We start from the raw sequence: 24,456 nt of genomic DNA, 5'->3' as shown, positions 1-24,456 counted from the left end.
TTTTTTTTTTTTTTTTTATGTAAATCCGCGCTGTTTTGGTGCATCCCGCCTGGTGCTCAGCGGTTTTATGACCCACGGGAGCCCGGGCATGCCCAGGGGAAGGGTCTGCCCCCGAGCTGGGGGCGTTTGCACCCCAGGAGGGTTTGTTTCAGGACTATGCCAGCCCCCCCAGGTGGGTTTTTTAGCATTATAACTGCCCACCCGCCTTCCCTCTGTCCCGCTTTGCACACCAGCACTGCTAGGGCTGTGCTCTTATCCCCAGCTCACGGACAGAGACCGACCCTAATACCAGCCCCGTGGTCCCAGCGTGGGACGTGTGGGCCTTTGGGAATCGCTGCACCCACCGCAGGCGGGCTTTCTTTTCCAGCTTTCTGGCTCTGTCCTTCTCTCTGCCTCTTCATTCTCGCTTTCTGCCTCTTTCCTGAGGTCTGCTTCCCTTTGTGTCTGCCCATCTGTCTCGTTATTTCTGCTTCTCCCTCTCCTGCTGTGCTGCTTTCTCCCTCCCCGTCTTTTTTGGGTGCCCTTCCACTGCTCTCTCGTGCCTGTTCGCCTCTGTCTCCTGCTCCCTCGTTGCTTTTCTCCCTGGCTTTCTTCCTCTCCCTGTGTGTTTGCCTGCCTGGGTGGTATGACCACACTGCCCACCTCTCCCCAAAAGGCCCAGTCCTCCCCCCATGGGGTCCCCAGACCCCTCGTGGCCTCGTCCCCACTCAGCTATGCCACATAGGACCACACCGCTTACGAAGGAGTACAACACTTTTTATTCTCACGCAGCCGTGTCACAAAACACAAACACAAGACAAGTCCCCCACAGAAACAGCCCCCACCCTGCGCCAGCCGGCCCCCCGAGCCCACCACCTGCCTGGTGCCGTCCTGGGTGGGCAGCCCCCGACCTTGCTGCCTCCCCTCAAAAGACACCGTGACGGCTCTGACCACGACGAGAGGACTTGGCTCCAGCCCTCTTTTCTCAGGCTCACCCCCGTGGCCTCTCCCCACGCATCAGGACAGGCCACCACGTACATCTGGGTTCCCCAAAACCCCAGGAACACACTTGGCTCTCCACCATGCACCCTGATGGCTCCCCTCTCGGGAGAGCCACCAGGTGCCGTGCTCCTGAGGTGTGCTGATGTCCTCTGATCCAAACGTGCTCCTCTGGTCCATCACCTGCACCAAAACACCTACCTCTGGCTGGATCCGAGTGCTTCACCGATGCGTCCTGCTCCCTGGGGAGCCCCTCTGAGGGCAAGGACACATGCAAGTGCATGCGTCTGAGCCCATCCTGCTCCACTAACAGGGGTGCTGGGGATGGGGTGCTACAAAAGAGAGCCTGGGAAAAGCTGCAAAGGAAAAACCAAGTCCCACATCCATCCTGACACGCATCCAGCTCTGCCATCACGGTGCCTCCGATGCCCATCCAGGTGCTCATCCGTCCACTCTCCAGGTCGAGTCCCTCTCCTGCCAGGCCGGTGGCAGGCTCGCTGCTGGGGGTGCTGGCTCCTACCCTACAGAGACTCAGGCTGACGCGAGAACAGTACTTGGCCGGGCAGCGGAGCCACACCTACGAGGTCAGGTCCCGCGGAGCCACGCACAGCCACAGCCACAGCTGTGCCACCACCACAAGGCTCGCTCGGGCTCGGACATCCCCCGAAGAGCTGGAGGCTGTTAAGACAAGAAGGAGACTGTGAGCTTGGAGACTTGCACAGACACAGCACACATCCCCTGAGATGATTTTGCCAAATTGACCCTCTGGATGCTCCACCTCTTAGCCAAGAGGCCACCGCCAGCACACGTCACCACTGACCTTGATGCTCTAGCCACAGCCCGAGCCTCATCCCTGTCCTGCTATGAAATGCCACCTTCCCCACACTGCTGCTCTGTCTCAGAGCAGACCCCCCCACCCATCTCACCCCAGACCCTCAGGACTTGCCCCTGCAGCTCTTGCCGTCCCCTTGCAGTGTCCCCGTCACGCAGCTGCACAGCGGCCCGTCCGCTCGGCTCGTGCAGATCTGCTCGCAGCCGCCGTTGTCCTCGCACCAGTCTGATCCTGGGGGCAAAAACACGTGGAATCGGGTGGGGACGATGCTGCTGGACCCCAAGCAGCCCCCGCTTTGGCCACTCGGACCCCCATTCCCTCCTGCAGCGAGAAGTCCTACCGGGGTTTTCGCTCTCCCCTGGGACACTGCCATCACCTCATGCCACAGAGGTCCCGGTGGGAGGCGGACACCCCCACGCTGTGCCCTTCCCCTGGCCACATGCACTTACGCTTCCTCCGAATGGGTCCCACCGAGAGGATCTGCTCGTGGGCCTCCTGGGCGAAGGCGCTGGCTGACCGCCGGTGCTGGGGGCAGTTCTGGGCAGGGACAGGGGGTACATCCATCACTCTCAGCCCCTTTCCGAGCCCCCTCTGACCAACCCAGGTCCCAAAAAGACACCCAATGCAGCCAAAGCTCAGGTTATGGACAACCTGCCCATGGCAGAGCTCTCCTCCCCGCACCCAGAGGTCCTCCCAGCTTTCTCCTCGATCTCTGGTCACCTCTTGAACCACACATAAGCCATGCCCATGGTGTCCTTCTAGAGCTGTAGAAAAGTCCCGACCCGCCTCTCCAAGCCAGCCCACAGTGCGTGCCCCACTTACTATCTTGCAGGAGTATTTCTCTGAGTCGCAGAGCGAGACGGCGCAGTGCAGGTGGACTTCGTCGTAGTCCCCAATGAACTTGAAGACGGTGACATGGAAGCGACAGGTCAGGGACACCCCGTTCTCCTCTATGCCGATGGTGTTGTCCTTCATGTTTTGGCACCTGTGCAAGGTAGGGATGCTTGCCATGGTGCTCCTGCTATCAGGACTCTCTCTGGAGGGACTTTACTCTCCCCTCACCCCCTAAGACCTCTTGCCCAGGTGCTGTAGCAGTGCTCTTTGGTCCCATTGTACCCATGGGCGCATCATGGGACCCACTTGTCAGCATAACTCATCCCTACAATATGTATGGGTTTTGGCTGATAGAGAGTTAACCATCATCATAGTATCTCCTCTGGCACGATGCTTTCCATTTATAACCAAGCCTGGGCTGATATTTTGGCCCTGGCTGGACAGGACAGTGACCCCAACTGGCCAAAGGGCTATCCCGTCCCATGTGGCACCGTGCTGAGCAATAAATGCTGGGGGAGAGATGGACAAGGAGGGGAGGACGTTCTCCTTGCAGCATTTGTTTTCCCAAATAGCCATTGCACACGATGGAGCCCGGCTTTCCTGGAAACGACTGAACGTTTGCCCGCTGAAGGGATGTTGTGAACGAACTGCTGATTTTGTTCTGATTCAGCACAGCTTGGGCTTTACCTTTTACGCTGCCTTTATCACAACCTACACGTTTTCTCTTACCCTTCCAGTTCCCTTACCCTCCCTCGATGATGAAGTAGCGCAGCTTGTCGTTGCTGTCCCGCGAGGGGGTCGCGTAGCACTTGTTCAGCATCAGGATCAGGTGGTTGGAGTCGGCCCCGACCACGAAGACCCCCACGTAGAGCACGTCCCGCGTGGTCAGCACCACTTCCCCCTGCCGGTACGGGTGCTTGTAGGAGGAGTTCTTGTACAGGGCCATCTTGGTCGTGAAGCTCCCTTCCTGCGTCGGCACGGTCAGGTTAATCACGCTAACGACAAGAAACCAGAACAGGCTTGGACCTACCGAAAGGATTACTCGCACCTCATCACCTTGCTGCACGTGCACACCCAGGAGGAGTGGCATCACTCCCCCTGCTCTGACCTTAGCATCGGCCGCACGACCGAGTCCAGGGAGATCTTGATGTCCAGCTCGTAGGCACAGGAGAACTCCACGTTGATGGTCCGGTCCCTGGTGATGATGTTGCCCGTGTTGTTGGCGCTTTCGATCCACACCGTGTTCTTGTACACGATGTGCGTGCTGTTAGACTGTGGGAGGGAGCAAACGGTACCCCTCGAGACTGATCGTCTCTGACCTCCTGCTCCTGATGGGTGCCTCAGCATCGCGGTGTGACCACGGGGGCTTTCCATCTCTACAAAATACCACCTCTGGCCCCAAAGGTTTGTGTACCACTGCAGTACCTTCCCCTAGGGAGCATCCATACCCAGCAATTCCAGTGTCACCGGCTCAGACCACCCCTTCCTCCCTGACCCCAAAGACCTCAGGGACCTCACAGGTTCCTGAGCCTCCCAACAACTCCTCTTCTTCCTCCTAATCCTCCAGGCTAGGACACAAATCAGCTGGACAATGAAATCTCAGACCCAAAACTCTGAGAGAAGTCACCCTGGCTCCTTGCCCCATCCCACCTGCACCAGGTTGCCGCAGTTGCCCTTGGTGTTGTTGATCTGGAAGGAGATGAAGTCCTCGCCCTCGATGCCGGGGCAGTGGCGGTCGTTGACTCGCACGCCCTCACGCTCGAAGCCCAGCTGGAAGAGTTTGCACTTGGAGATGGACACCTCCATCTGGGCGGCTTTGCAGGTCACCTCCGCGTCGATGATGTCGTGGGTGTCTAGGGCAGAAGAACGGTTACGGGACCACCAGAAAGGACACGGCACACCTAGACCCTACCCCAGCCATCCCTTCTCCCCCTGCCGGTGCAGACGTGCTCACTGTTCCCGTAGGGTGGGGGCTCGACGCAGCCGCACAGCTCCCCGCCGTCATCCAGCTCGCAGCTCCGGTTGGGGCAGTCGGCGCCCGCGCAGGGGTCTTCCACCACTCCTGCTAAACAGCACGAGAAGCGCCGCGAGCGGGACCTTTATCCTCAGGCCACAGGATGGGCGCCATATGGGATGCCCCTGTGGGATCCCAGAGGACCCCGTCTCTCTTACAGCAATTCTCCTTCTCGATCCACTCGGTGCCCAGGATGCCGAAGGTGCGGCACGCCTCGCCGTAGGCGGCCAGCGAGCCGCACAGCTGCACCTTCTTGTGGTTGTAGCAGCCGTCCAGAAAGCAGGACTCGTAGAAGGGCAGCGGGTCCAGGAGGCCGTAGCAGGGCTGGAAGAAGCCTTTCATGTCGGTCAGCTTCAGGCAGTAGCTGTCGCTCTGCAGCTTCTGGATGCGGACGTTGTCGCAGGACGCGGCGTACTGGGAGTACTGCAGCTCGTTGCAGCTGCGGGCACCGGACACGTCGCGGGGGAACTCGCGATGTGCTTGGTCCCGCTCCCTCCCGTGCCCGGTGGGGATGCCTCACCTCTTCTGCATGCCGTTGGTCTTCCAGCTCTGCGCCAGCAGCACGCTGCTGACCACGGGTTTGCCCCGCAGCGTGGCGTAGTCGTCCGCCGGGTCGCCGTTGAAGTTGCCGCAGAGGCCGCACACCTTGTTCTGCAGCCGCTCGCCGATGGTGATCTTGATGACGTTGAAGCCGTTGTAGCGGATCTGGATGTCGGGGCCGGAGTCGATGACCAGGAAGCCTTCCTGGCTGTAGATCTTGGTGGAAAGCCCCGTGACGAAGGGGATGCTCACGTGGCTGCCGTTCACCTGGTGTGGGAGAGGACATCAGGCTGACGTCCCTCCTGTCCCCTCTGCTGCTGGACAGGAGCGTTGGCCACCCACAGACATCTCTGCAAATGCTTCCCAGTACCCCAAACAGGAAAACATGATGCCTCTGCTTGAGCCGTTGGGCCTTCTCCTTCACCTTGTCCTTCTCCCAACAGATCTCACTCAACCCCTGTTACTCTTAGATGCTTGCATAAGGCTGAAGTGGGTAAGCCCTACAAGCGTGCAGAGGCTCTAGCTGGGGCTCCTCTCCCACCGAGACAGCCACGTACAGAGTTCTCCTACCCTAAAAGACCAGGCCTGCGTCCCCCAGCAATTAAACAACAGCTGCACCTCCCCACATGCAGGAGGACGGAAATACAGGGACAAACTTTGCCTCCTGTCATCCCTCTCCTCCCGGCTGGCATCACTTTGTCAAGTCCTATGGACAGCAGTCACATCCCTTGCAAGGAGCTGCTGGTACCACTGCTACCAGTGACCTGCGTGGCCTTTCGGTCACACATGGGGACTGGTACACTGCCCTTCTTCATCGATGGGCATGGGTGGCTGGCCCCTTCGCTCAGGAGCTGGTCCCCCGTGGCCCAAACCTCATCAAGACCTCACCTTGACGGTGTTCCTATCATTGATGAGGATCTGCTCCTCGTTGATGTAGAAGTACACGGGGGAGATGACGGTGAGGTTGGGCGAGGACCACTTGTCGAAGTTGATGATGAGCTGGAAGGAGAAGTCGGGCAGCTTCTGGCAGATGGTGGAGAGCACGAAGGCGCAGTTGGCGGGGAAGCGGAGGAAGGCGCCGTCGAAGGTGCGGAAGACGCCGCCGCCCGCTGCCAGGCAGAAGGAGCTGCGGGTGCTGAAGCAGCCGCGGACGCCGTTGCGCGAGGCGCACTCCTCGTCCGATTTGCAGTGCCGCGGGTCGCACTGGATCAGGTTCCGTCGGAAGCAGCGGCACCGCCGCGTGCAGTCCCCGTTCCAGAAGAGCTGCTTGGGCTGAAAGACAAACGGGTCACGCCTGGGGAGGGACAGGGACCCCTGCCTGACCCTCCGTGGATGCTCAGCCCGGTTTTATTTTCCTCTGCCACACAGAGCAGGAAATCTGGTGATGACACACTGAATGCTTGTGCACTGCTGCTAAAATCCCTGCTACCTGCAAGCAGGAGGACACTGCACGTTTCCACTGCCATGGTGACCTCATCTGCTTTGTGCCCAGCACTGTAAATACCTCCTTGTCCCTTTCTTGTGCCCTGCCTGCCAAAATCCAGTCCACCAAGCACCCCATAGGACAATAATGGGGTAAAAGCACACAGATGTGTGCTTGGCTTGGCAAAGACACTCTGTGCAGAGCAGTTTCACCATAACACCAAAAAAAAAAAAAAGAAGGAACACAAAATGTGAGCAATGCCACCAGGACAGAAGGATAAGTGGCATGCCAGGGATGACATCCCTCTTCTCTGTCTCCCTGTGCCCCCTGGCACCTCCTGCCCTTTTTTTTTCAGCTTGTATTGATTCACACTGAGCTGGAGATGTCAGCACATGCTGCTTGTGTGATCCCTGCTGGTCTCCTCTAAACACCTGCCCCGCACACCACAGTGACCAGGCACATCGCGACACCTCAAGGGATGTCATGCAGGGGCTGGGAGGCAGCACGGCAAGAAGGATGTTCCCAATGTACCTCATAGTATTTTCCATCAGAGTAACAGCCACAGTTCTGGGGCAGGATGCAGCTCTTGCCGTTCAGGACGTAGCCAGGGTCGCACTGGCAGCCCTCCACGCAGTAGTGGCTGCAGTCGCTCTTGAGCCGGATGGCGGCGCAGCGCGGCTGGCACAGGGACACGCAGCTCTCGTAGTGGCTGTTGGGGGGACAGCTGACGGCTGTGACGTGCAGGGAGAACACGAGGGATGCAGATTAGCTCCTTGGAGAAAACTGACTTCTCCTACAAGCTCCTTACATCACCGGCTGCCAGCCAGCATCTCACGGGGAGCGCACAAACTACATGCCTTGGCCATGCGCACAGCGCACAAACCCTCTGGCACTGGCTCCTGCTGACCCTGGGGCTGGAGGACAGCGGTGCCCAAAGAGCTCTTGGGGGTCCCCAGCCCGCATATGGAGCTCCCATGCCCTCTGCCTGGGTACACATGCCAGGGGATGTGCTGCTACCAGATGGCCTTTGATCCTTATCCATCAGACCTCAAAGCCTAGGGGCTGCTGTGCACCCAAAGATGCCACCAGTTCACTGGGGTGCTTTTGGGCAGGACACACAGGGTGACAGCTCATGGACCCTGCCCTGAGGGAGCCTCTGGAGCCAGGAGGTTGTTCGTTAGGAGGAAGAACAACATAAATTTAATTTTCAGTCTTGTTAGCGGTGACAATTACTTCCCAGCTGATTTGCCAGATAGAGCGGCTGCCAGGGAGACTCACGGAGCCCATCCTCGGGAGCTTAATTGGACGTTGTGCTGTAATCTTATTGACTACAGCGAGCGGCTTCATTAGAGCAAACATGTACTCCTGGCTGTGAGTCTCACTAATAAAATTCCTGGGGAACAACAGCAGGATGGATGATGCCTCCTGAACCTGAGGCTTCACCTTTCTCTATCCGTGCTCCTGCTGTGCCACACACGGTTCAAAACTACACCCAGAGGACGGAGCACATGGGGACAGATCCAACCCTGGCGAGGACTGGATGGACGCTTGCTGCTTTAGGACTGCAGGGTGGAAACAAGGGAACCCCAGGTGCTGATGCCCCAAGTGCCAGGGGAACAGGCTCTCAGTTCCCATGGCTCTGCTGCATGGGACAGGCGGGTGTCCATGGGGCGAGGATGTGCCCATCCTGCTGTGGCCCCAAGGTGTTCCAGATCACCTCTGACACAATGACAAGTGTGACATTGAGATGCCTGTGCAGACCTAGGGCTCACGATTTATCTCTTCTGTATGCTAGTGATCACACTGAGGACTCAGAGATGGCTAATAAGGTGGGGATGGCAACCCTCCGCTGTGCCCGTATGGGCTGCTTTAAGGGAAAACTGCTCAATTGCTGACCTTCAGCCCCACCAACACAAAAAACAAGCATCAGCACTGCACATGTGGCAGAAAGCTTCCTCCTGAACTCCTCCCTTGATGCTGGCGGGGATGGGGATGGATGGGGATGGAAGCTGGGCATCAGCCTGCCCTTTCCTGGTCCCATGGCACTTAGCAGGGTGGCACTTACAGCACGAGGTGAAGTTCCTCCAGCCGGTGACGGCGATGCCCTGCGTTTGGCACGTGCTGGCATAATTCTGCAGCCAGCCACAGGCCGTTTGCATGGCCCCCCCATCGACACACGTGTCGAAGAGGCAGTTCTTGTAGAAGAAGCTGGGGCTGATCTTGCTGTGGCACTTGGCAAAGACACCGCTTTGGCTGGGGATGAGGCTGCAGAGCTGCTGGGGCTTCCAGAAACCTTCCACCTTCCCGCAAGCAGGGCAGCGGTCACCGCAGCCCACCCGGCAGAAGGTGTCCCGCTTTGCCCAGCTCTGGACGAAGTCGGTGACACCAAACGCTGGCATGCCACCCGCGGCCACCAGGTCATCCTCGGGGTTGCCGTTGTAGCGGCCACAGAGGCCGTAGGTCAGGTTCTGGAAGCTGCGTGGGATGGTGACGGAGAGGAAGGTCTTCCAGTCGTACACCACCTTCAGCCCAAAGTCGGTCTCGACCACGATGTGGAAGCCGAAGGCGAAGATGTTCACTTTGCCCTGGCCCAGCTTCAGGGGCAGGTAGAGCCGCTCGTTGTTGATCTGCGGGGAAGGAAAGGAGGTGGTTGGTGAGCTGGGATGCTCAAACCTTCTGCAGCAGGACACCGAGGTGCTGCTGAAGCAACCAGCCTAGAGCCAGCCTCCAAAACGTGGCAGCCAAAAAGGAAGCCCTCTCCAAAAGCTGTGCCACGTGGTGGTCTAGGGACAAATACTCCAAGATTTGCCCTTTCTGAACCTGGAAAATCTACTGATACACAACGAACAGTGCACAGGGAACCACCTAGGAGGGTGGAAGGAAGAAATAACCCCTCGTAGATGCTGCACCCACCACCACTCCTTGCCCCTCATGGCCCCCGCTCACCATCACGGTGTATTTGTAGGCGCGGTGGATGACGATGTTGTAGTTGAAGACCTCCACTTCCACTTGCTTCACCCACAGGGCCAGGGAGGTGTCCCGGTCCTCATTCTTGGCCGTGACGGTGAACGTGGGGAAAGTGTCCGACCTCTCGGCCCGTGGCCGGGAGATGGTGGTGCACAGGACCAGGGCACAGCTGCTCTGGAAGTCAAAAGAGTAGCCGTCAAATGTCAGGTAGTGCCCGTAGCCGGAGACGATGCAGGAGGCGTCCGTGCGGACATGGCAGTAGTAGAGGCCGTTCTCCTCCAGGCAATACTCGTCGTCCTTGCAGGAGACGTTCTCGCAGTACACGCTGTTGTCCGAGCCGTTGCAGTAGCAGAGGAAGTGGCAGGAGATGTCCATCCAGAAGGTCTGGTTGGTGGCCAGCTGACGGCCCTCGAAGTTGCAGCCGCACTCGCCGCGGGGAACGCAGCGGGAGCCGCGGAGGGCGAAGCCCTCGTCACACTGGCAGCCCTCTGTGCAGGTGTCCGTGCAGACGGGGCCCGTGGCCAGCGTCTCGCAGGTCTCCACGCAGCTCATGCACTCCTCAAAGTGGCTGTTTTCAGGGCATGCGAGGGCTGGGGGTGTTGGACAGAGTGTGTGAGTAGAGAGAAATGTGGACACGGGGTGAGCTGTGACCCATTTGCAATAAAATTAAAAAAAAAAAGCAAGAGGGGAAGCTGTCCCAGCACCCTCCCAAACACCTGGTCTTCCCATCCCCTTTGTGACCCCTTTTCCTCACTGCCATCACCCTCCTCACATTGGAGATGTGCCAAGCAAAACCTCCTCCTGCTAACCCAGAGGACGTGCCGCCTTCCCAAATAGATGCCTCTCTAAAACCTCCAGAGTGGAGGCATCCCACCGACTGTGTGCTGCCATGCTGGGGATTTTTCACATTCGCTGCTGAATTATGAATGTTTTCCCATCAACGGCAAGTTTATAGTGACAGCTAAAAACACGCCTTATTCGAATTATCCTCCGGTGATGGCTTACAGTACTGTCAGCCGCCATCTGCGGCTCTGGAATGCTCCTACACCACGTCGTAAAGCTCCTCGCATCTCCTGAAATGCCACCATGAAATTGCTTAATTGGGAAATCTGTCTCTGCAGGCAAAGGGACTGCTTAGAAACTGCCATCGGTCCACAGGGTGGCAGGTCCTCATCTTTGGGTTCAAAAGACCTTGTGGTTCTAACACACACCGGTCACCTGATTTCAGACTTCTCATGCTGCCCTAAGTGCTGGGGTGCTGTGGAGCTCCTGAAAACCAGCCAGGTCCAAGCCTCTCTTCCACCAGTTGGTCTGCTGTTGAGGGTTTTCCATCTACTCTATGGGGGAACACCACCGAGGGGTATGCACAAGGTGCACAACAGGGGGAAGAGAGGCTGTAATTTCTGGTGGCCCAATAAAAAAAAATAAAAAAATGCAGTCTACTTCTTTACACCCACAAACTCCTGAGAAACAGACCTTCCCAAGGTGTTGAGGATACTTAAAAATGCCCCAGATAATTAAATTTTTTCCCAGACTCACGGCAAAAGCTGTGGCTCCTCCACTGGCCCACATCCACCTCGGCGTTCTTGCAGGCACCAGCGTAGCGCGCCACGGCGTCGCACAGCTCCGACTGGTTGCCTCCGCTCTGGCACAGGCGGAAGAGACACGTCCTGTAGTATGCCGAGACATTGACCACGCTGTGACACTCCAGGAAGGAGCTGTTGGTGGGGTCGTTGATGATGCCGCAGTTGGAGCGGCTCCTGTAGGACTTGAGCAGCTCCGAGTCGTTGTTGCACGCCTTGAGGAGGTCCCCGCACTCCCCGTTGCAGATCTCGTCGAACGTGGTCCAGCTCTCCAGGAAGAGCTCCAGGTTGTCCGTGCACTTGCCCTTGGGCAGGCAGAACTCGTCGCTGCTGTTGCCGTTGAAGAAGCCACACAAGCCCCCGGTACAGTTGAAGTAGGCGGTGGAGAGGCGGATCTCCAGGAGCCCCGAGTTGTAGTAGCCGATGCTCAGCAGTCCCTCTGCCTCCGTCACGGTGCCGTTGTCGTTACGGTAGATCTCCAGGCGCCCAGAAGGGTGGAAATATGGCAGTTCCACGTCGTAACCATTCACCTGCAAGTAATAAGCGGATCACAATGTGTCAGTAAGGATGATGTGACTTTGCACAACATTCCCATCTGCTGGCTGCACCGTGATGAGAATACTAAATGCTTCCTGACCCAGGCTCAGTACTTGAAGGCCAGGACCCTCCTTCAAGTGGGAGGATGTAGCTGTCCCCTTTTGCATTTTGCCCCACAGAGGATGTGTTTTCAGTAAAGAACAAATTGGAGAAGAAAATAGCAACTTTAGGAAAGCCTCCAGGTTCGACTTAGTGAACAATGGGAATAACAGGGGTTATATCCTATATAACCACTATATCAAATCCAGTGGTGTGGACACCACAGTATTGCTTTCCTCCCCTACCAAACTGCTCCTTCTGGGGGAGTTGGACAGTGGCTGCCCTGTCCACTCCCAATGAAACCTAGAGCTCAGATTTGCCTGACCCAACCGAGCCCTTTCTTCATCCTGCACCATCACCCACTGCTGATAAATGCTTGGCTAGTAAGTGCTTGGCAAGTGAGGCTTGGCTGGAAATGTCACCCATTGCTCCATTTAACAGTGCCCAACAGCATCCCACCTGCTCTCCCGTGGCCTTCCTGGCTCAGCACAACAAAGAGCAAAACCTCAGCTGCAATATGGAGTTCCAACAAGTAAGGTTGGGATGCAAAAGGCACAGAGACCTTTGAGCAGGGATATTCCTTCTTTTCCACAGCCATTTTGCTGACCGTAACAACATTATAGCCACCAGCTCTGCTGGCAACCGTGCTGTTAATCAAAATCCAAGAGCTTGCAACATATGGGTGCTAATTTTATTGTCTGCTTGCCCCCAGCCTTGTTAGCTCTTTGATGTGGTTTGCATGGGCTGTGCCATGAGAACAGCATCTCAGTGAGTACCTGCTGCCTTCTGCCTCTACCCACCCAGGGACACGGATGGAAAGTCTATGGGGCAAGGACCATGAGAGGACACGATCCCCGTCCTTCTGCCTCTCACTTTGGAGGGAGTGGATGGACTTTGGCACTTGTGATGGTCCCGACATGGAGGAGCAGTCCAAGGCCATGAACCCACAGCATCCCCAAGGGGACATCGTGGCACGGCATGAGCCACTGCCTCCCACCCCAACCCTCGGTGGCACCTTTACCTTGACCTCCGACAGGCTGGTTCCTCCGACCTTCACCTCTTGGCCAACCACCTGGATCCGCACAACACGCAGCCCATTGGGAATGTATCCTGGCTTCTTTTGGCTGATGTCCACCTCGATGAAGTCCGGCCTCTCCGCACAGGTTTTGAGCAGCGTGTAGGAGTGCTCCAGCGGATAGGGGAAGGCGACGCCGTCAAACGTCTGCAGCACCTGGTTCTGCCCCACCAGGCACAGGCTCTCCCGCTTGGGGTAGCAGCCCCGGTAGCCGTTCTCTATAGTGCAGACCTCTCCTTCGGGGCAGGTGATGTTGAAGCACTTGGCCTCCCCACCATCCTCGCACTGGCATTCCACCGTGCAGTCCACTGTGGCCCAAAAAGACTCCCCGACGGCGTAGTACCGGCCGTCCACGTCGCAACCACAATTTTGCACGGGGATGCAGCGGTCGGCGCTGAGGACGTGGCCCTCGTCGCACTCACAGCCCTCAGCACACGGGGAGGTGCAGGACAGCGGGGCCGTCAGGTCCGAGCAGGAGGCAGGGCAGCTGCTGGCACACACCGAGTAGTGGCTGTGCTCCGGGCACCGCACGGCCTCTGCTGTGGGGGCAGAGGGGACACAAACAACAGGAGGAGCACGTTACTATGTGGTTTGGGGCCACAGACCTCGTTCCTACTGACCCACGGCAGTGGCAGTGTGAAATGACCCAGGGACATCACTTTCCAGTAGACTTGGCCTTGCCATTTCTCTCCTGTGCCTTCCCTATTCCCTTAACGCAAGCAAAAGCTTCTCCAAAATAGTCCCAGCACGGTCAAGCCTCCTGCAGCAATTAAATGCCAAAAAATGTGGGTGGGCTGAGCAGTGTGCTGCCAGCCAGCCTGCACTCCAGTCCAGCCTCCAACATCACAGCAGCCAACTTCTGCCTGACCTTTTCTACCCTTTTGCTATCACCAGACTCTCACACCACATAGGGTTGGGATCGATTGGCTTCTGCCAGACCCACTCTGCCTTGAGCAACTCCCTCCTCATCGTTCCTCCCATCTAGATTATCTCCCATTGAGATTATTTCCCATCGGGATTATCTCCTGCTGAGATTTCCTCCCATCAAAATTATCTCCTAGGTATGAAGGTAGGCACCCACAAGCACCCCGACACTTACCGCATCCCGCCTGGGTGCGCCACTCTCCCACCGGGATGCCCAGGGCTTGGCACACCGCGGCGTACGCCTGCACGGCTTGGCACAGCCCGGTGCCGTTATCCCGTGCACTGCACAGGTCGTAGACGCAGCTGTGGACGAAGGCGGTGGGGTCCACCACGGCACCACACTCCCACAGCGGCCCGCCGCTCTTGTTGATGAAGCCACAATATTCGGGGGAGAAATACAAGGACTCGGTGGTGGCGTCACAGATGCTGCAGTTCTCCACGCAGCCGGGTAAGCACTTTCTCTCGGGGTGAGGTACTTGCCAGCTCTCGCCCAGCTCTGGCACAGACACGGCCAACCTCCCGTCCGAGCGCAGGATGTCGTCCTCGGGGTCTTTGTTGTAATTCCCACAGAGACCGCACGTGCCGTTGATGTACGTGCCAGGAACGGAGACGGAGGCATAGTGTTGCCCATCGTAAGTCACTAGTAAGCCAAAATCGGTCTCCAGAGCTGTGGACAAGCCACTTTGGTAGACTTTTATTGCTCCCAGCTCCAGGGAGATGGGTAAGGACACCACCAAGTCATCCACCTGCAGGAACACAACCGCATGACTGAGACATTGCAGGAAATAGCAAGAGGTTTCAGATGGGAGCAGTACAACCCTGTGTCTACAGATGGGTGCAGAAGGTCAGCCAGCCATCAGTAAGTTTCAGGCCTCTGTTGACCCATGGCTTTGCCACCAGTGCTTTCCACCCCAAGGGACACACAGAGCCACGAAGCACCATCCCAGGGTCTTGGGGCTGCCAGCACAGTCCCACCATCACCTTGGAGGACCCAACCCACCAAGTTCACCCCATTCAATGAGGCTCTTACCTTTGCTTTCCCAAAGCTGCCCTTGGGGAGGACGATCTTGTGTGAGTAGACCTCCACAAAAATGTCCCTCAGCCAGGAGACGGAGGAGCCGCCTCGGTTCTCGTTCTTGGCCTCCACGTTGAAGTAGGGCAGCTGGGAGCCTGGCCAGCACTGCCTGGCGAGGAGGTAGGAGCAGGAACCCTGGAAGTGAAAGAGGAAGCCGTCGAAGGTGTGGTAGTGCGGATCTCCGAACACCACGCAGGTGCTGCTCTCCACCGGCACGCACTGGAAGAACTTGATCTTTGGTTCGCACTCTTCAAAGGGGCCACAAGCCACCTCCTGGCAGAAGATCTCATTGTTGAAGTCCAGGCAGCGGCACTTGGTGGTGCAGTTTGAGTTGTCCCAGAAGATTTCCCCTTGACGGAGAAACTGTCCTAAAATTGCATGAAAGAAAAAGAAAAAAAAACACAACGTGCTGCATCACTTTTCACTTTTCTTAACGGAGGAACCTCACCCACAGTTGGAGGCATGGTTACATCAAAACATGAATTCCTCAGACAAGGCTACGGGTCCTACAGAGAGGTCTGCAGGTCGTATGCCCACAAAGAGATGTGCTGCCGGGCTTCTCAGCCGCTTTCTGCACGCTGCTGGCAAAGCAATGCTATCACAGCTGAGCTTGCAGTGCGCCCTGCATCCTTTTTGAGACCTTCCCACACCAAAGTGCAGCAGTCGGTGTGAGCACCATGTGGGTTGGCTGACTGGTGGGCTATTTCTCCTGGGTTTGAGTCCTTCTGCTGTTACCAGAAGCAATTTAGTCCCAGTCCAAAAAAGCTCATAGTGTTAGGAGACCAAGGAGCTGCTGGTAAGTAACTTCCACCCCACACGTGGGATCCGATGAGCGATCCCCCAGCCAGCAGACAGGAGATGGCAGAGTAAGGGTGGCAGACACCCGTGTGAGCTTCCTCCCCTCCATATGGCTGTCTTTCACACCTCTCCTTCACGCGGATTGCACCGCGCACGCTGCCTCTGCTTTACCTCTCCTAAACTTTTTGTTCTCTTCCCCGCCTGCTACAAAAAAATGCTGTTTTACAGTTCCCTGTGACGAACATCTCCTTAAGTGAGATCTGCTCGCAATGGCTCCTGCACCAACCATCCTGCTGCGTGCGATTGCAGCAAACTGGAATTTTAGGATCGGTGAACCCAAAACCATTCTGGGGCTGCAAGAGCCTTTGGGTCATCCAGGTCGTCTTTGGAACAATCCTAAACCAGGCCATAAGGAAGCAGGGCAGCCCAGAGCTGTGACATCTCCAGCATCCAGCAGAAAGTGACAACTCCCTCGTTACAGACTCCAGGAGTACAGCGGGTGCTCCTGACAGCTTTGTTTGTCAAATGCAGTGGTCTCTCCGTAGCACAGACCCCACGATGTCTCATTTAATCCCTTTCCATCTCCATGCCACCAGTGACGCATGCACAGACACTGCAGTTGGTGCAGGAGCATGGAATTTATCACGCCCCAAAAAAAAACCCCACAGAAACAAGGGAAATGGGACCACTCCATCAGCTTCCCCATCCCAGGGACAAGAGGGCACAGCCGTCCCCAGGTCTTTCTCACGAATAAAATAGTCTCATGGAAAACCCTGTCTAAGAAAATTATTGAGGTACTTCTCACATCTCCATCAGCACTGCAGCAATTAATCGAGACAACCTCCAGGTGTTGTTTGGTTCCTGAGAACCCCTCGAGCCCCATCAGCCCTGGACTGTGTGCGTCCAGGCAGCAGAAACGGAGGCTTTTAGCAACGCCTTGCTGACGAAACCACGGGAGTGAAACCAAGCAAGCACTGGCGACAGCTTTGTTCACTGGTGGTTGAAGCCTCCCAAAGCTTTATGGGCCCCTCTCGTTTTTCTCAGAGCTTCCAAGTCAGGTCTCATCCACACTGAGAATTGGCCAAAAACGTGCATTGTGAGCTCATTCTCCAGCCGTCCAAGAGTCAGCACATAGGGATGCACCAGAGTTGGACAAGACATGCCCACGCAGAGACAAATGACAAACCTCTCTGTCCCCATGACCTTTTGCCATTCTGCACCCCAAAACTTGTAAAAAGGCATTGCTATTTCTCTCTTACCTCTCAGGCTGCAGCCGTTGGCCGGGTCTATTTCTCTGCCATCTATTTTGAAAGCCCAGCGCCCAGGCACATTAACGTTGGTCGTTTCCTCTATATTGACTATGTCTGGGGTTCTGGAGCCTGGGATGCTGAAGAAGTTGGTGACGTTTCCACCGTTGAAGCCAGCCTAACACAGGGAGAGAAAAAAATCCATCACACATCCATCCTCCTCGCAGGAAAACAACGCTGCATTTCTGCCCCTCTCTGCTCGCAATAAATCCTGAGTATGCTGTCTTTCATCTCAAAGCGTTTTTTTTTTCAGGAATCTCAGTTTTCAGGTAGTTTGGATGTGAGTGAAAATCTCCGCAGGCACTACAAGCGGTACAGATCTATGTTTACATTTTTATGTAGGTTTAAATCTATGCAAAAAAATTACATCAGGGAAGCTGTGGGCAACTATCAAAGAGCTGGGGAGAGCTGAGGACATGGGACCCAGAGCCTCACCTGGGCCATCACCCCGCCGAGCCCGGTCAGGGGATCCCCTCCGCTGGCCGTCCCCGTGGTCCAGCTGATTTCCTGGTAGTTAAATATGGCAAAGGACGACACCCCGTCGGTGATCAGCACAGCTTGAAAAGTGTTCACCTGGGGAAAACATCAACGGAGTCACAAGGTGAGGTGGCTTTTCTCCTGATGCCCTTCTGCCACGCTCATCCCTAGCCTGGGAGAGCTGCAGGAGCACGGCAGGGACTGGGATCAGGAGCAGAATGGGACCCGAAAATGCTTCCTCTTGATGCTGTGATGCCAGCTGCCCCCATCCCCACCAGCCCTTCCATCTGGGAAGGCAGCAGTGCTGTCTCCAATCCAGTTCAATGCCAATAGATGGCAGCAAGAGAATGAGCTTGTGGAAAACAAGCCCTCAGCAGGGCTCGGGCTGTTGTGACCTGTTATCTTCCATTACCCTGCCTTAGCTTTCTTCCTTGACGTGTTTTCTTACCCAGTTCCCTGCTGCATCCATATTCCACAACGCTACCGGTGCGTTACAGCCAAGGCAGCCGTGTGGATTGTGTTTTGCCTGGCTGCCACATCCCATTTCTACCTGCTAAATCTGCTGATCGGGCCCTTCCTTTGGTTGAAATGACTCTGCATTTCCAGCCCCAAACACTCCAATAAATACAAAAAACTGCAAGCCCTGTACAGGAAGAGCATGGCCAACAAGGGCAGCATAAAACCGAGCTCTTCATTTTGCAGTTGCACGGAGGGGATACCTGCAGGTGTCCCCTATCCATGTAAATCCAGAGGCAGGATTCACCCATGGTAAGATCAGAGAATCACAAAATACTAGGGGTGATGGATCATCATTCCAGGGGTGATGGAAACATGTTGGATCCATTCCAAATCACAGCAGAGGACAAAGCATGCACTGCACCTCCTACAGAGGTCTCCCTCTGGACCTGATGTCCAGAAAATGTCTTTCTTTGCGCTGCTACCAGGGCTGTGGGCAGCCCTTGGGACTCTCACTGCAGACCACAGCACGCCCAGAATGTCCCCAGCACAGTGAGACAAAGCAGTTTTCTGTCTCCCATCACCTCCTCACCCTGCCTGGAGGTCTGTGATTGCTTTCCAGCAGAGACAGCACGTTACTCCAAGCCGGAGCATACTCTGCCTCTGCTGTGGCACCAAGAGGGGCAGACCCTGCTCTGATGGCCCCAGGAGGTTGCAGATCTCCAATATTCCTCATTAGGAATACGTTCACGAACCACAGAAACTTCCCAGTCTGCCACTTGTGGACAGAAACGCATTGAGCACCCTAACCCTATGAAAAATAAAATAATAAATAAATAAAGCTCTTGTAAACCAAACCCATTTGCTCCGGAGTCACCGAGAGACTGCAACTGCAGCATCCCCAAGGCCACATTCGCAAAATTGTTTTCTGCAGCGATTCTGCACTGCGATGAATTTCCTGCTTAAGTTGCATTGTGCTATTCCACGTGCCAACCCCGAGCCTTGGCCGCTACTGAGTGGGAAGACTGCTCTATAACAAAATAAATTGCATTGTGTTGCAAATGTAATTCCTCGGGCAATACACGAACCTCTATATTGCTTGCTGTCTGCAAATATATATATATGTATTTTTTTTTCTGCAAGTGCTGCCAGGACTGGCAACAAATATGCATTAAATTTTGAGCCTCTCTAACAAATGGAAAAGAGCTGAATTGTTTAGCAGAGCCAACTCCTCGAGACAGAAACGGCAAACTTCTGGCACTCGCAGAATGCACACAAATACTAAAAATTACTTTCCCAAACAACAGTCTGGGAAACAGATCTTACTTGCTGCCTGCACCCCAGCCTCCTGTGAGGTCCTGCCAGTGGCACAGATCTCCCTGTGCCAGCTGCTTGCAGCAATTTGCAAGCCTTTCATGTCTGCAAAACCATCTCAGCACCATCGCTATCCTCAACGATGGGACTCGCACCCTTATGGAAATAGAGCCCACAGCCAAAATCCACGTGTGGCTCTGGTCAGTCTGGAGGGGTCAGCTGTCAGCACAGAGCAGCCAGCAGCCCCTCTGAGTTTCCCCTTTCTGTTTCAAGCACAGGTTTTCAGAGCAGCTGTCCCCTCCCTTACACCCGATGCCCTTGCTGCCCCCTGGAATTAGCGCTGTGCCACAAGAAGAGCCACCACCATTTGGAGCAGAACCTGGGCTCCTGCATGAAGGCTTTTAGTCCGAGGTGCCCGTCCACAAAAATATCTCTGCATTACCACTGTGCTCAAGGCACGGAGGGAGGCTGGCATCTGCACAGCCACAAGATGATTGAGGCTGAATGATCCTCAGCGGCGTCAGAGCCATGTCTTGGCACGCTGCCTGCCAGCCGATGCTGTCCCTGGAGCTCTGCGAGCACCGAGCAGGGCTCGTAGACAGAAGGACAGGACCCTGGTGCCCAGCTACAGGAGAACAAAGCGCCCTACCCAGCCTTACACCCCGGTGTATATTTGTACACAGATGGATGCACAACCATCTAACACTACCCATCGAGGCACACGGCCGAGTGCTCCTACCGGCGTCGTGCTGCTCCCTCCGTAGAAAGTGACCTCCTCCCAGGTGACGATGAAGACCCAGGTGGCAGAGAAAGAGGACATGTCCTTGAAGTGCTTGCGGATGTCTTTGGAGGCTCTCCTCAGCAGCTCGGGGTCCGTGCTCTCCCTGTAGTAGATCTCCCCGCGGATGCCGTTGTGCACGTCTGCCCAAAAGGGCGCGACGAAGGCCCGGCCGTCTGTCAGGGGGAAGGCCTCCGGGGTGAACTGGCTGACCAGGGCGTTGAAGGAGATCACGCCGTTGTTGTTGACCTATAAAGAGGACGGGGGGATTGGAGAAAGCCCTAGCAGCAAGCTGCTGGGGCATCAGAAAACGTGGGGTGAGCGTTTCGGAGGGGGATGGTTGATGGGAACGGCAGCCCATGAGAAGTCCTGGACAAGAGGGAATGGTCTTAAATTGTACCAAGAGAGGCTCAGGTTGGAAATTAGGAGATATTTCTTCTCAGAAAGAGCAGTCAGGCATTGGGACAGGTTGCTGAGGGAGGTGGTGGAGTCCCCATCCCTGGGGGTGTTAAAGGAAAGGCTGGATGCGGTGCTTAGGGACAGGGTCAGTGGTGACATTGGCAGTAGGGAAAGGTTGGACCAGATGATCTTGGAGGGCTTTTCCAACCTTCATGACTCTGATTCTGTGATTCTATGATCGAGGCACATACACCCTACTGGTGGAGGCCAGCACAGTCACAATGGCTGCATGCAGGAAGCCCCAGGCAGGACAAAACCCTGCAAAACCTACAAAAACTGCCCAGCTTCACCATCCCCGAGCACCGCCTGCAGGAGCCCCTTTTCCCTCTGCCAGGATCTTGCTGCTCCATCGCTTGCAAACAGCAGCAGCCTGCCCTTGTCGTGGGCACCTCCACGTGCGGCCAAACCACCGCCTCTTTTTTCCTTGTGGGTCTCTGCGTGTTCTTGTTTCTTGTCATGTAACAGGAATAATGTTCCTTGTGTCAAGCCCTGAGCTTTGCTGTACCATTTAATCACCTACAAAGACAATTTATTGCCTTTTATATTCCTTCCCCTTGAACATTAGCCCATTAACTATACCTTTGACTTTCTTAATCATAAAACCTATCAGTTCATGAAATCTAAGAACTTGTCAGGTGGGTGCTAATAAATCTTCCCATTCCTGACGACAGCGAGAGCGCGTTTAAAATGCAGCAGCTAATGGCTAGGAAAAGAATAAAAGGAAGGTCTGCTGCTCCGCTTACATAAACGCTTCTGTACGGGGCTCCAAAAAAGATGAACGGGATGGAGAGCTTGATCTCGGGAGAGCTTCCATCATCGACTTTGGGTGTCCTCGTGTCGTTGTGCCAGAAGGGATACAGGCTCGCCATGGCGTGATCTGCGAGGAGAGAGAGGAGGGAGTCCTTACGGCTAAGTCCTGACTTTTTGGAGAGGGCACGGTGGGGACCGTGGCTTTTCCTGCCCCCGATGGCAGGGGCAGGAGAGAGAGCATCGCCCAAGGGTCCTTTGGGGCCAAGCCAGCCACGCTTACAGCTCCCAGCAGCACGTTTTGCTTTCTGCATGACTGTGCCCAAGCCTGTGCTTCAGCTTCACATCGCTACAGCACCCACAACAGCCCTGCTGCCCCCAAGATGTGCCGGAGGTGCTGCTTCATGCCGTGCTCAGAGAGACCAACTGAGACCCAGGCAACCCCATGGCCACGCTCCTCCTGCCCGTGCCCCCAAAGCCCCCAAAGCAGGGCTGGAGCACCAGGGGCAGTGCCCTTCTTGGCACGGGCAGGTTTCCTGCTAAAAGGCTCTGCTGGTGAGCGTAACTGCCTCTCCTGGAAACATTTTAGGAGATGCTTTTGATGTGTGGCAGCACAAGCCTGCTGCTTTCTACCAGACTAAAATCCATTTTCCAATCAGCTCTCGTCACAAGCAGACACTTCTGTCCCCAGGGCACGTGTCCTTCTCCGCTGCAGCCCCTGCCAGGTCTCTGCCATCATCTCATCCCCTGTTTTTGTCAGCTGCCTACCAGCGTGGCTCCTCACCCAGCAAACGGGGACTTTGTGCCCTTTCCTCCCCCTCCTCCCCTCTTTGATGTAGAAGAGCAGCGCACAGCCCTCGTGATATTCGATCACAGCTGTTGGGAGCCACCGGGCTCCGAACAATCACGGCTCTGTTTACCTCGATTCGGGACATGCTTTTATTTCCTAGGTCCCAACCTGTGCCCCTTGGAGGCCTCCAGCTGCAGGCAGCTTGCTGGATGGGGCCGGGATGCTCTCTTCAAGCATCCTCCTCAAGGCTGCCCAGCCAGCATCACCGGCTGACCCCTCTTCGTGTCTCCAACCCAGCCTTAAGGGGGATGGAAACAAGGGGAAACCTTTTCTGACCTGGCTGCATCCTAAAAAAAAAACACACACACAACCCAAGTGCCCTGCCAGACATAAAGGGAGGCGACGTTTGACAGCGTCCGCGAGCCTGGTTTCACAGATATATCCAAAAACTCCTCGCTGGCAGCCTGTAAAGCCAGTCATTTCACAGCTGCTACACAACTGACGGGTTATTACAGCCGAGGCAGAGCTCCCAGACGCAGATTTGACTTCTTCTCTAAACAGGGAGCTCAGCACAAACTTCCCAGGGCTGGCTCCCTCAGCAGCACCGCGGCGCTTTGCATGCGGCACGGCGCCTCGCCGAGCACCGCTGGGCCCCGCCGATAATGATTTTTGCCTGGGTGGCGTTTCTCATGGCTGAACCAGGCGGCCTCATTTTCCGCCTGAGGACGCAGAGCCCCGGCTCGTGCCCGACAAGCTCAGCCCCACGGCACCTCAGCCGCCAGTTTGGGGAACGTCTTCAGTATTTCCAGGCTCCCTGTTTCCATCCTGGAGGTCCTGGGGTCAGCCCCACGCCCAGCACTGGCCACAGGGTGCAAATCTGCCACAATACCAACCTAACGTGGCTTTTCCAGTCCGTAGCAACTCAGCTTGCCCTTCTTTAAATTAGCACGTAACCAAAATTAATCACCCCATGAGACTGGGGAGCTGCTCCTGCGCTTTTCACCACCCTATCAGACCACAGCTCAGGGCTCCTACCCGACCCCAGGCAGGTCACCAAGATTCTTCCAGCCTGATTTTCCAAACCTCCTCCTCACACAAAGCTGTGAGAACTGGGCAGGAGCTGCTGCAGATGCCCCTGAGACCCCACCAGGCTATGGGCACCTCTGCTCCCGCTCGTCCCCAGCAGGCACCCAAGGGAAAACCTGGCTATGAGCAAACCCTGACATTTTGCTGCTGCTCACTGATTGATTCCTTAGGTGGCATTGGCTGGTCGTAAGAAATTCTTCATACTTTATTCTGTAGCACTGGCAAGACTGCTGCAACCTCTCCAACGCACCCTGTGTGCGCACACAGACCTCCCCCCGATATACGCACCCATACATAAAGTGCTCAGCGAGGCCGGATACCCGTCGGCTTTGCTGCTGACTTCGTATTCAGAGCAGCACGCCAGCTCCTCATTTAGCCTAAATTCCCCGTGCTTCATTGCTCTCAACGAGGCGAGGGCCATTTGCACAGGCGGGAGATCCATCTCCGCCACGCGCTCTGTCCCTGCTGCAGATCCGGTGCCGGTGCTCACCCACAGGGGCGCACAGATCTCCCCGGGTGTCCCTCACCCTTAAAACCCGCCAGCCCTCTGCCCCGGGGAAATGCTAAATCCACCCTTGCACTTGCTCCAACCAAGGGAAGGGGAATTTTCAGGGTGAAAATCACCGTATTTCGTGGTCCCAGGGCACGGCACTGCTCCGAAGCTTTCCCCTCTCAGCCGGGGAGCGGTACTCACCTTGGTGCCGCACGGTCATCACCAGCAGGGCCACCCAGGTCCCGAGAAACGATCGTTTGTTCATCCTAAAGGGCAGAAAGAAAGGAGGACACGCATCACTCCCCTGGGAAATCCCATCCCCAACCAGGCGCCGGGTGGTGCAGAGCTGCGGGTCTCTTGCCCCCAGGCAGACCCGAGATGCCTCCTTCGTTAAGGGCCATAAGGAGACCTCCCTGGTGCTAATGGGAGATCGCCCTTCGGGTATGTCACGACAAGCCCATAACCACATGGAAGAGCTGCTAATTTCAGGAGGTGTCGGGAAGTTGCCAAGAGCCCGGTGTGTCCCCATGGTTCGGAAGCAATTCCTGCCCCCCAGGGGGGAGCCCTGGGCCACGGCCCCACCAGCCCCCCAGGGTGGCTGCTGGCACAGCGATCCCCAACACCTCGGGCTGCAATGAAGGATGCACAAACATTTACACAGCTGGGCACCTCTTGCTGTACAGGAATCAATGAGCGAGACAGGAGCAGATACGAGGCTGGGAAACGGGAAGCGAAGCCCTGTGCCAGCTTTAATTCCTTCCGTGCCTAATGCAATTTGTTCGTCATTATTAATCCAATCGAAGGTATCGCTAAAACACCTGCTTTGATTTCTTCGCCCGTCGCTTTCGCTCGCTGCACGTAGGCACGGCT

General features: G+C 56.1%; 1 protein-coding gene across 3 annotated transcripts; it reads right to left on the bottom strand.

The window, feature by feature from the left end:
- Window positions 1-14: 14 nt before the first annotated feature.
- On the bottom strand, window positions 15-23,990 carry TECTA (tectorin alpha). 3 transcript variants are annotated; one of them, XM_027444324.3, is made up of 23 exons: window positions 23,788-23,990; window positions 21,214-21,347; window positions 19,973-20,260; window positions 17,422-17,559; window positions 16,939-17,104; window positions 14,837-15,249; window positions 13,982-14,552; window positions 12,829-13,421; window positions 11,128-11,701; window positions 9,568-10,178; window positions 8,687-9,248; window positions 7,153-7,352; window positions 6,087-6,470; window positions 5,179-5,465; window positions 4,817-5,097; window positions 4,599-4,709; window positions 4,295-4,497; window positions 3,753-3,916; window positions 3,391-3,639; window positions 2,633-2,795; window positions 2,260-2,347; window positions 1,925-2,041; window positions 15-1,656 (listed from the first exon to the last, which is right to left on the bottom strand). In XM_027444324.3, exons 1-23 carry the CDS (start codon window positions 23,849-23,851, stop codon window positions 1,556-1,558), a joined length of 6,462 nt encoding a protein of 2,153 aa, XP_027300125.2. In that variant the 5' UTR covers window positions 23,852-23,990; the 3' UTR covers window positions 15-1,555. The 3 variants fall into 3 exon arrangements, 2 of the variants coding, with proteins under 2 accessions (XP_027300125.2, XP_027300124.2); XM_027444323.3 differs by lacking the exon at window positions 23,788-23,990 and having other exon boundaries at window positions 21,214-22,386; XR_003492472.3 differs by lacking the exons at window positions 15-1,656; window positions 1,925-2,041; window positions 2,260-2,347; ... (2 more) ...; window positions 3,753-3,916; window positions 23,788-23,990 and having other exon boundaries at window positions 4,475-4,497; window positions 4,599-4,706; window positions 21,214-22,392.
- Window positions 23,991-24,456: the final 466 nt, after the last annotated feature.

The sequence above is a fragment of the Anas platyrhynchos genome, chromosome 25, assembly GCF_047663525.1.
Source record: "Anas platyrhynchos isolate ZD024472 breed Pekin duck chromosome 25, IASCAAS_PekinDuck_T2T, whole genome shotgun sequence".
NCBI lineage: Eukaryota > Metazoa > Chordata > Aves > Anseriformes > Anatidae > Anas > Anas platyrhynchos.
The sequence above is the reverse complement of the archived record's forward strand: the minus strand, read 5'-3'. Positions and strand labels throughout refer to the sequence as shown.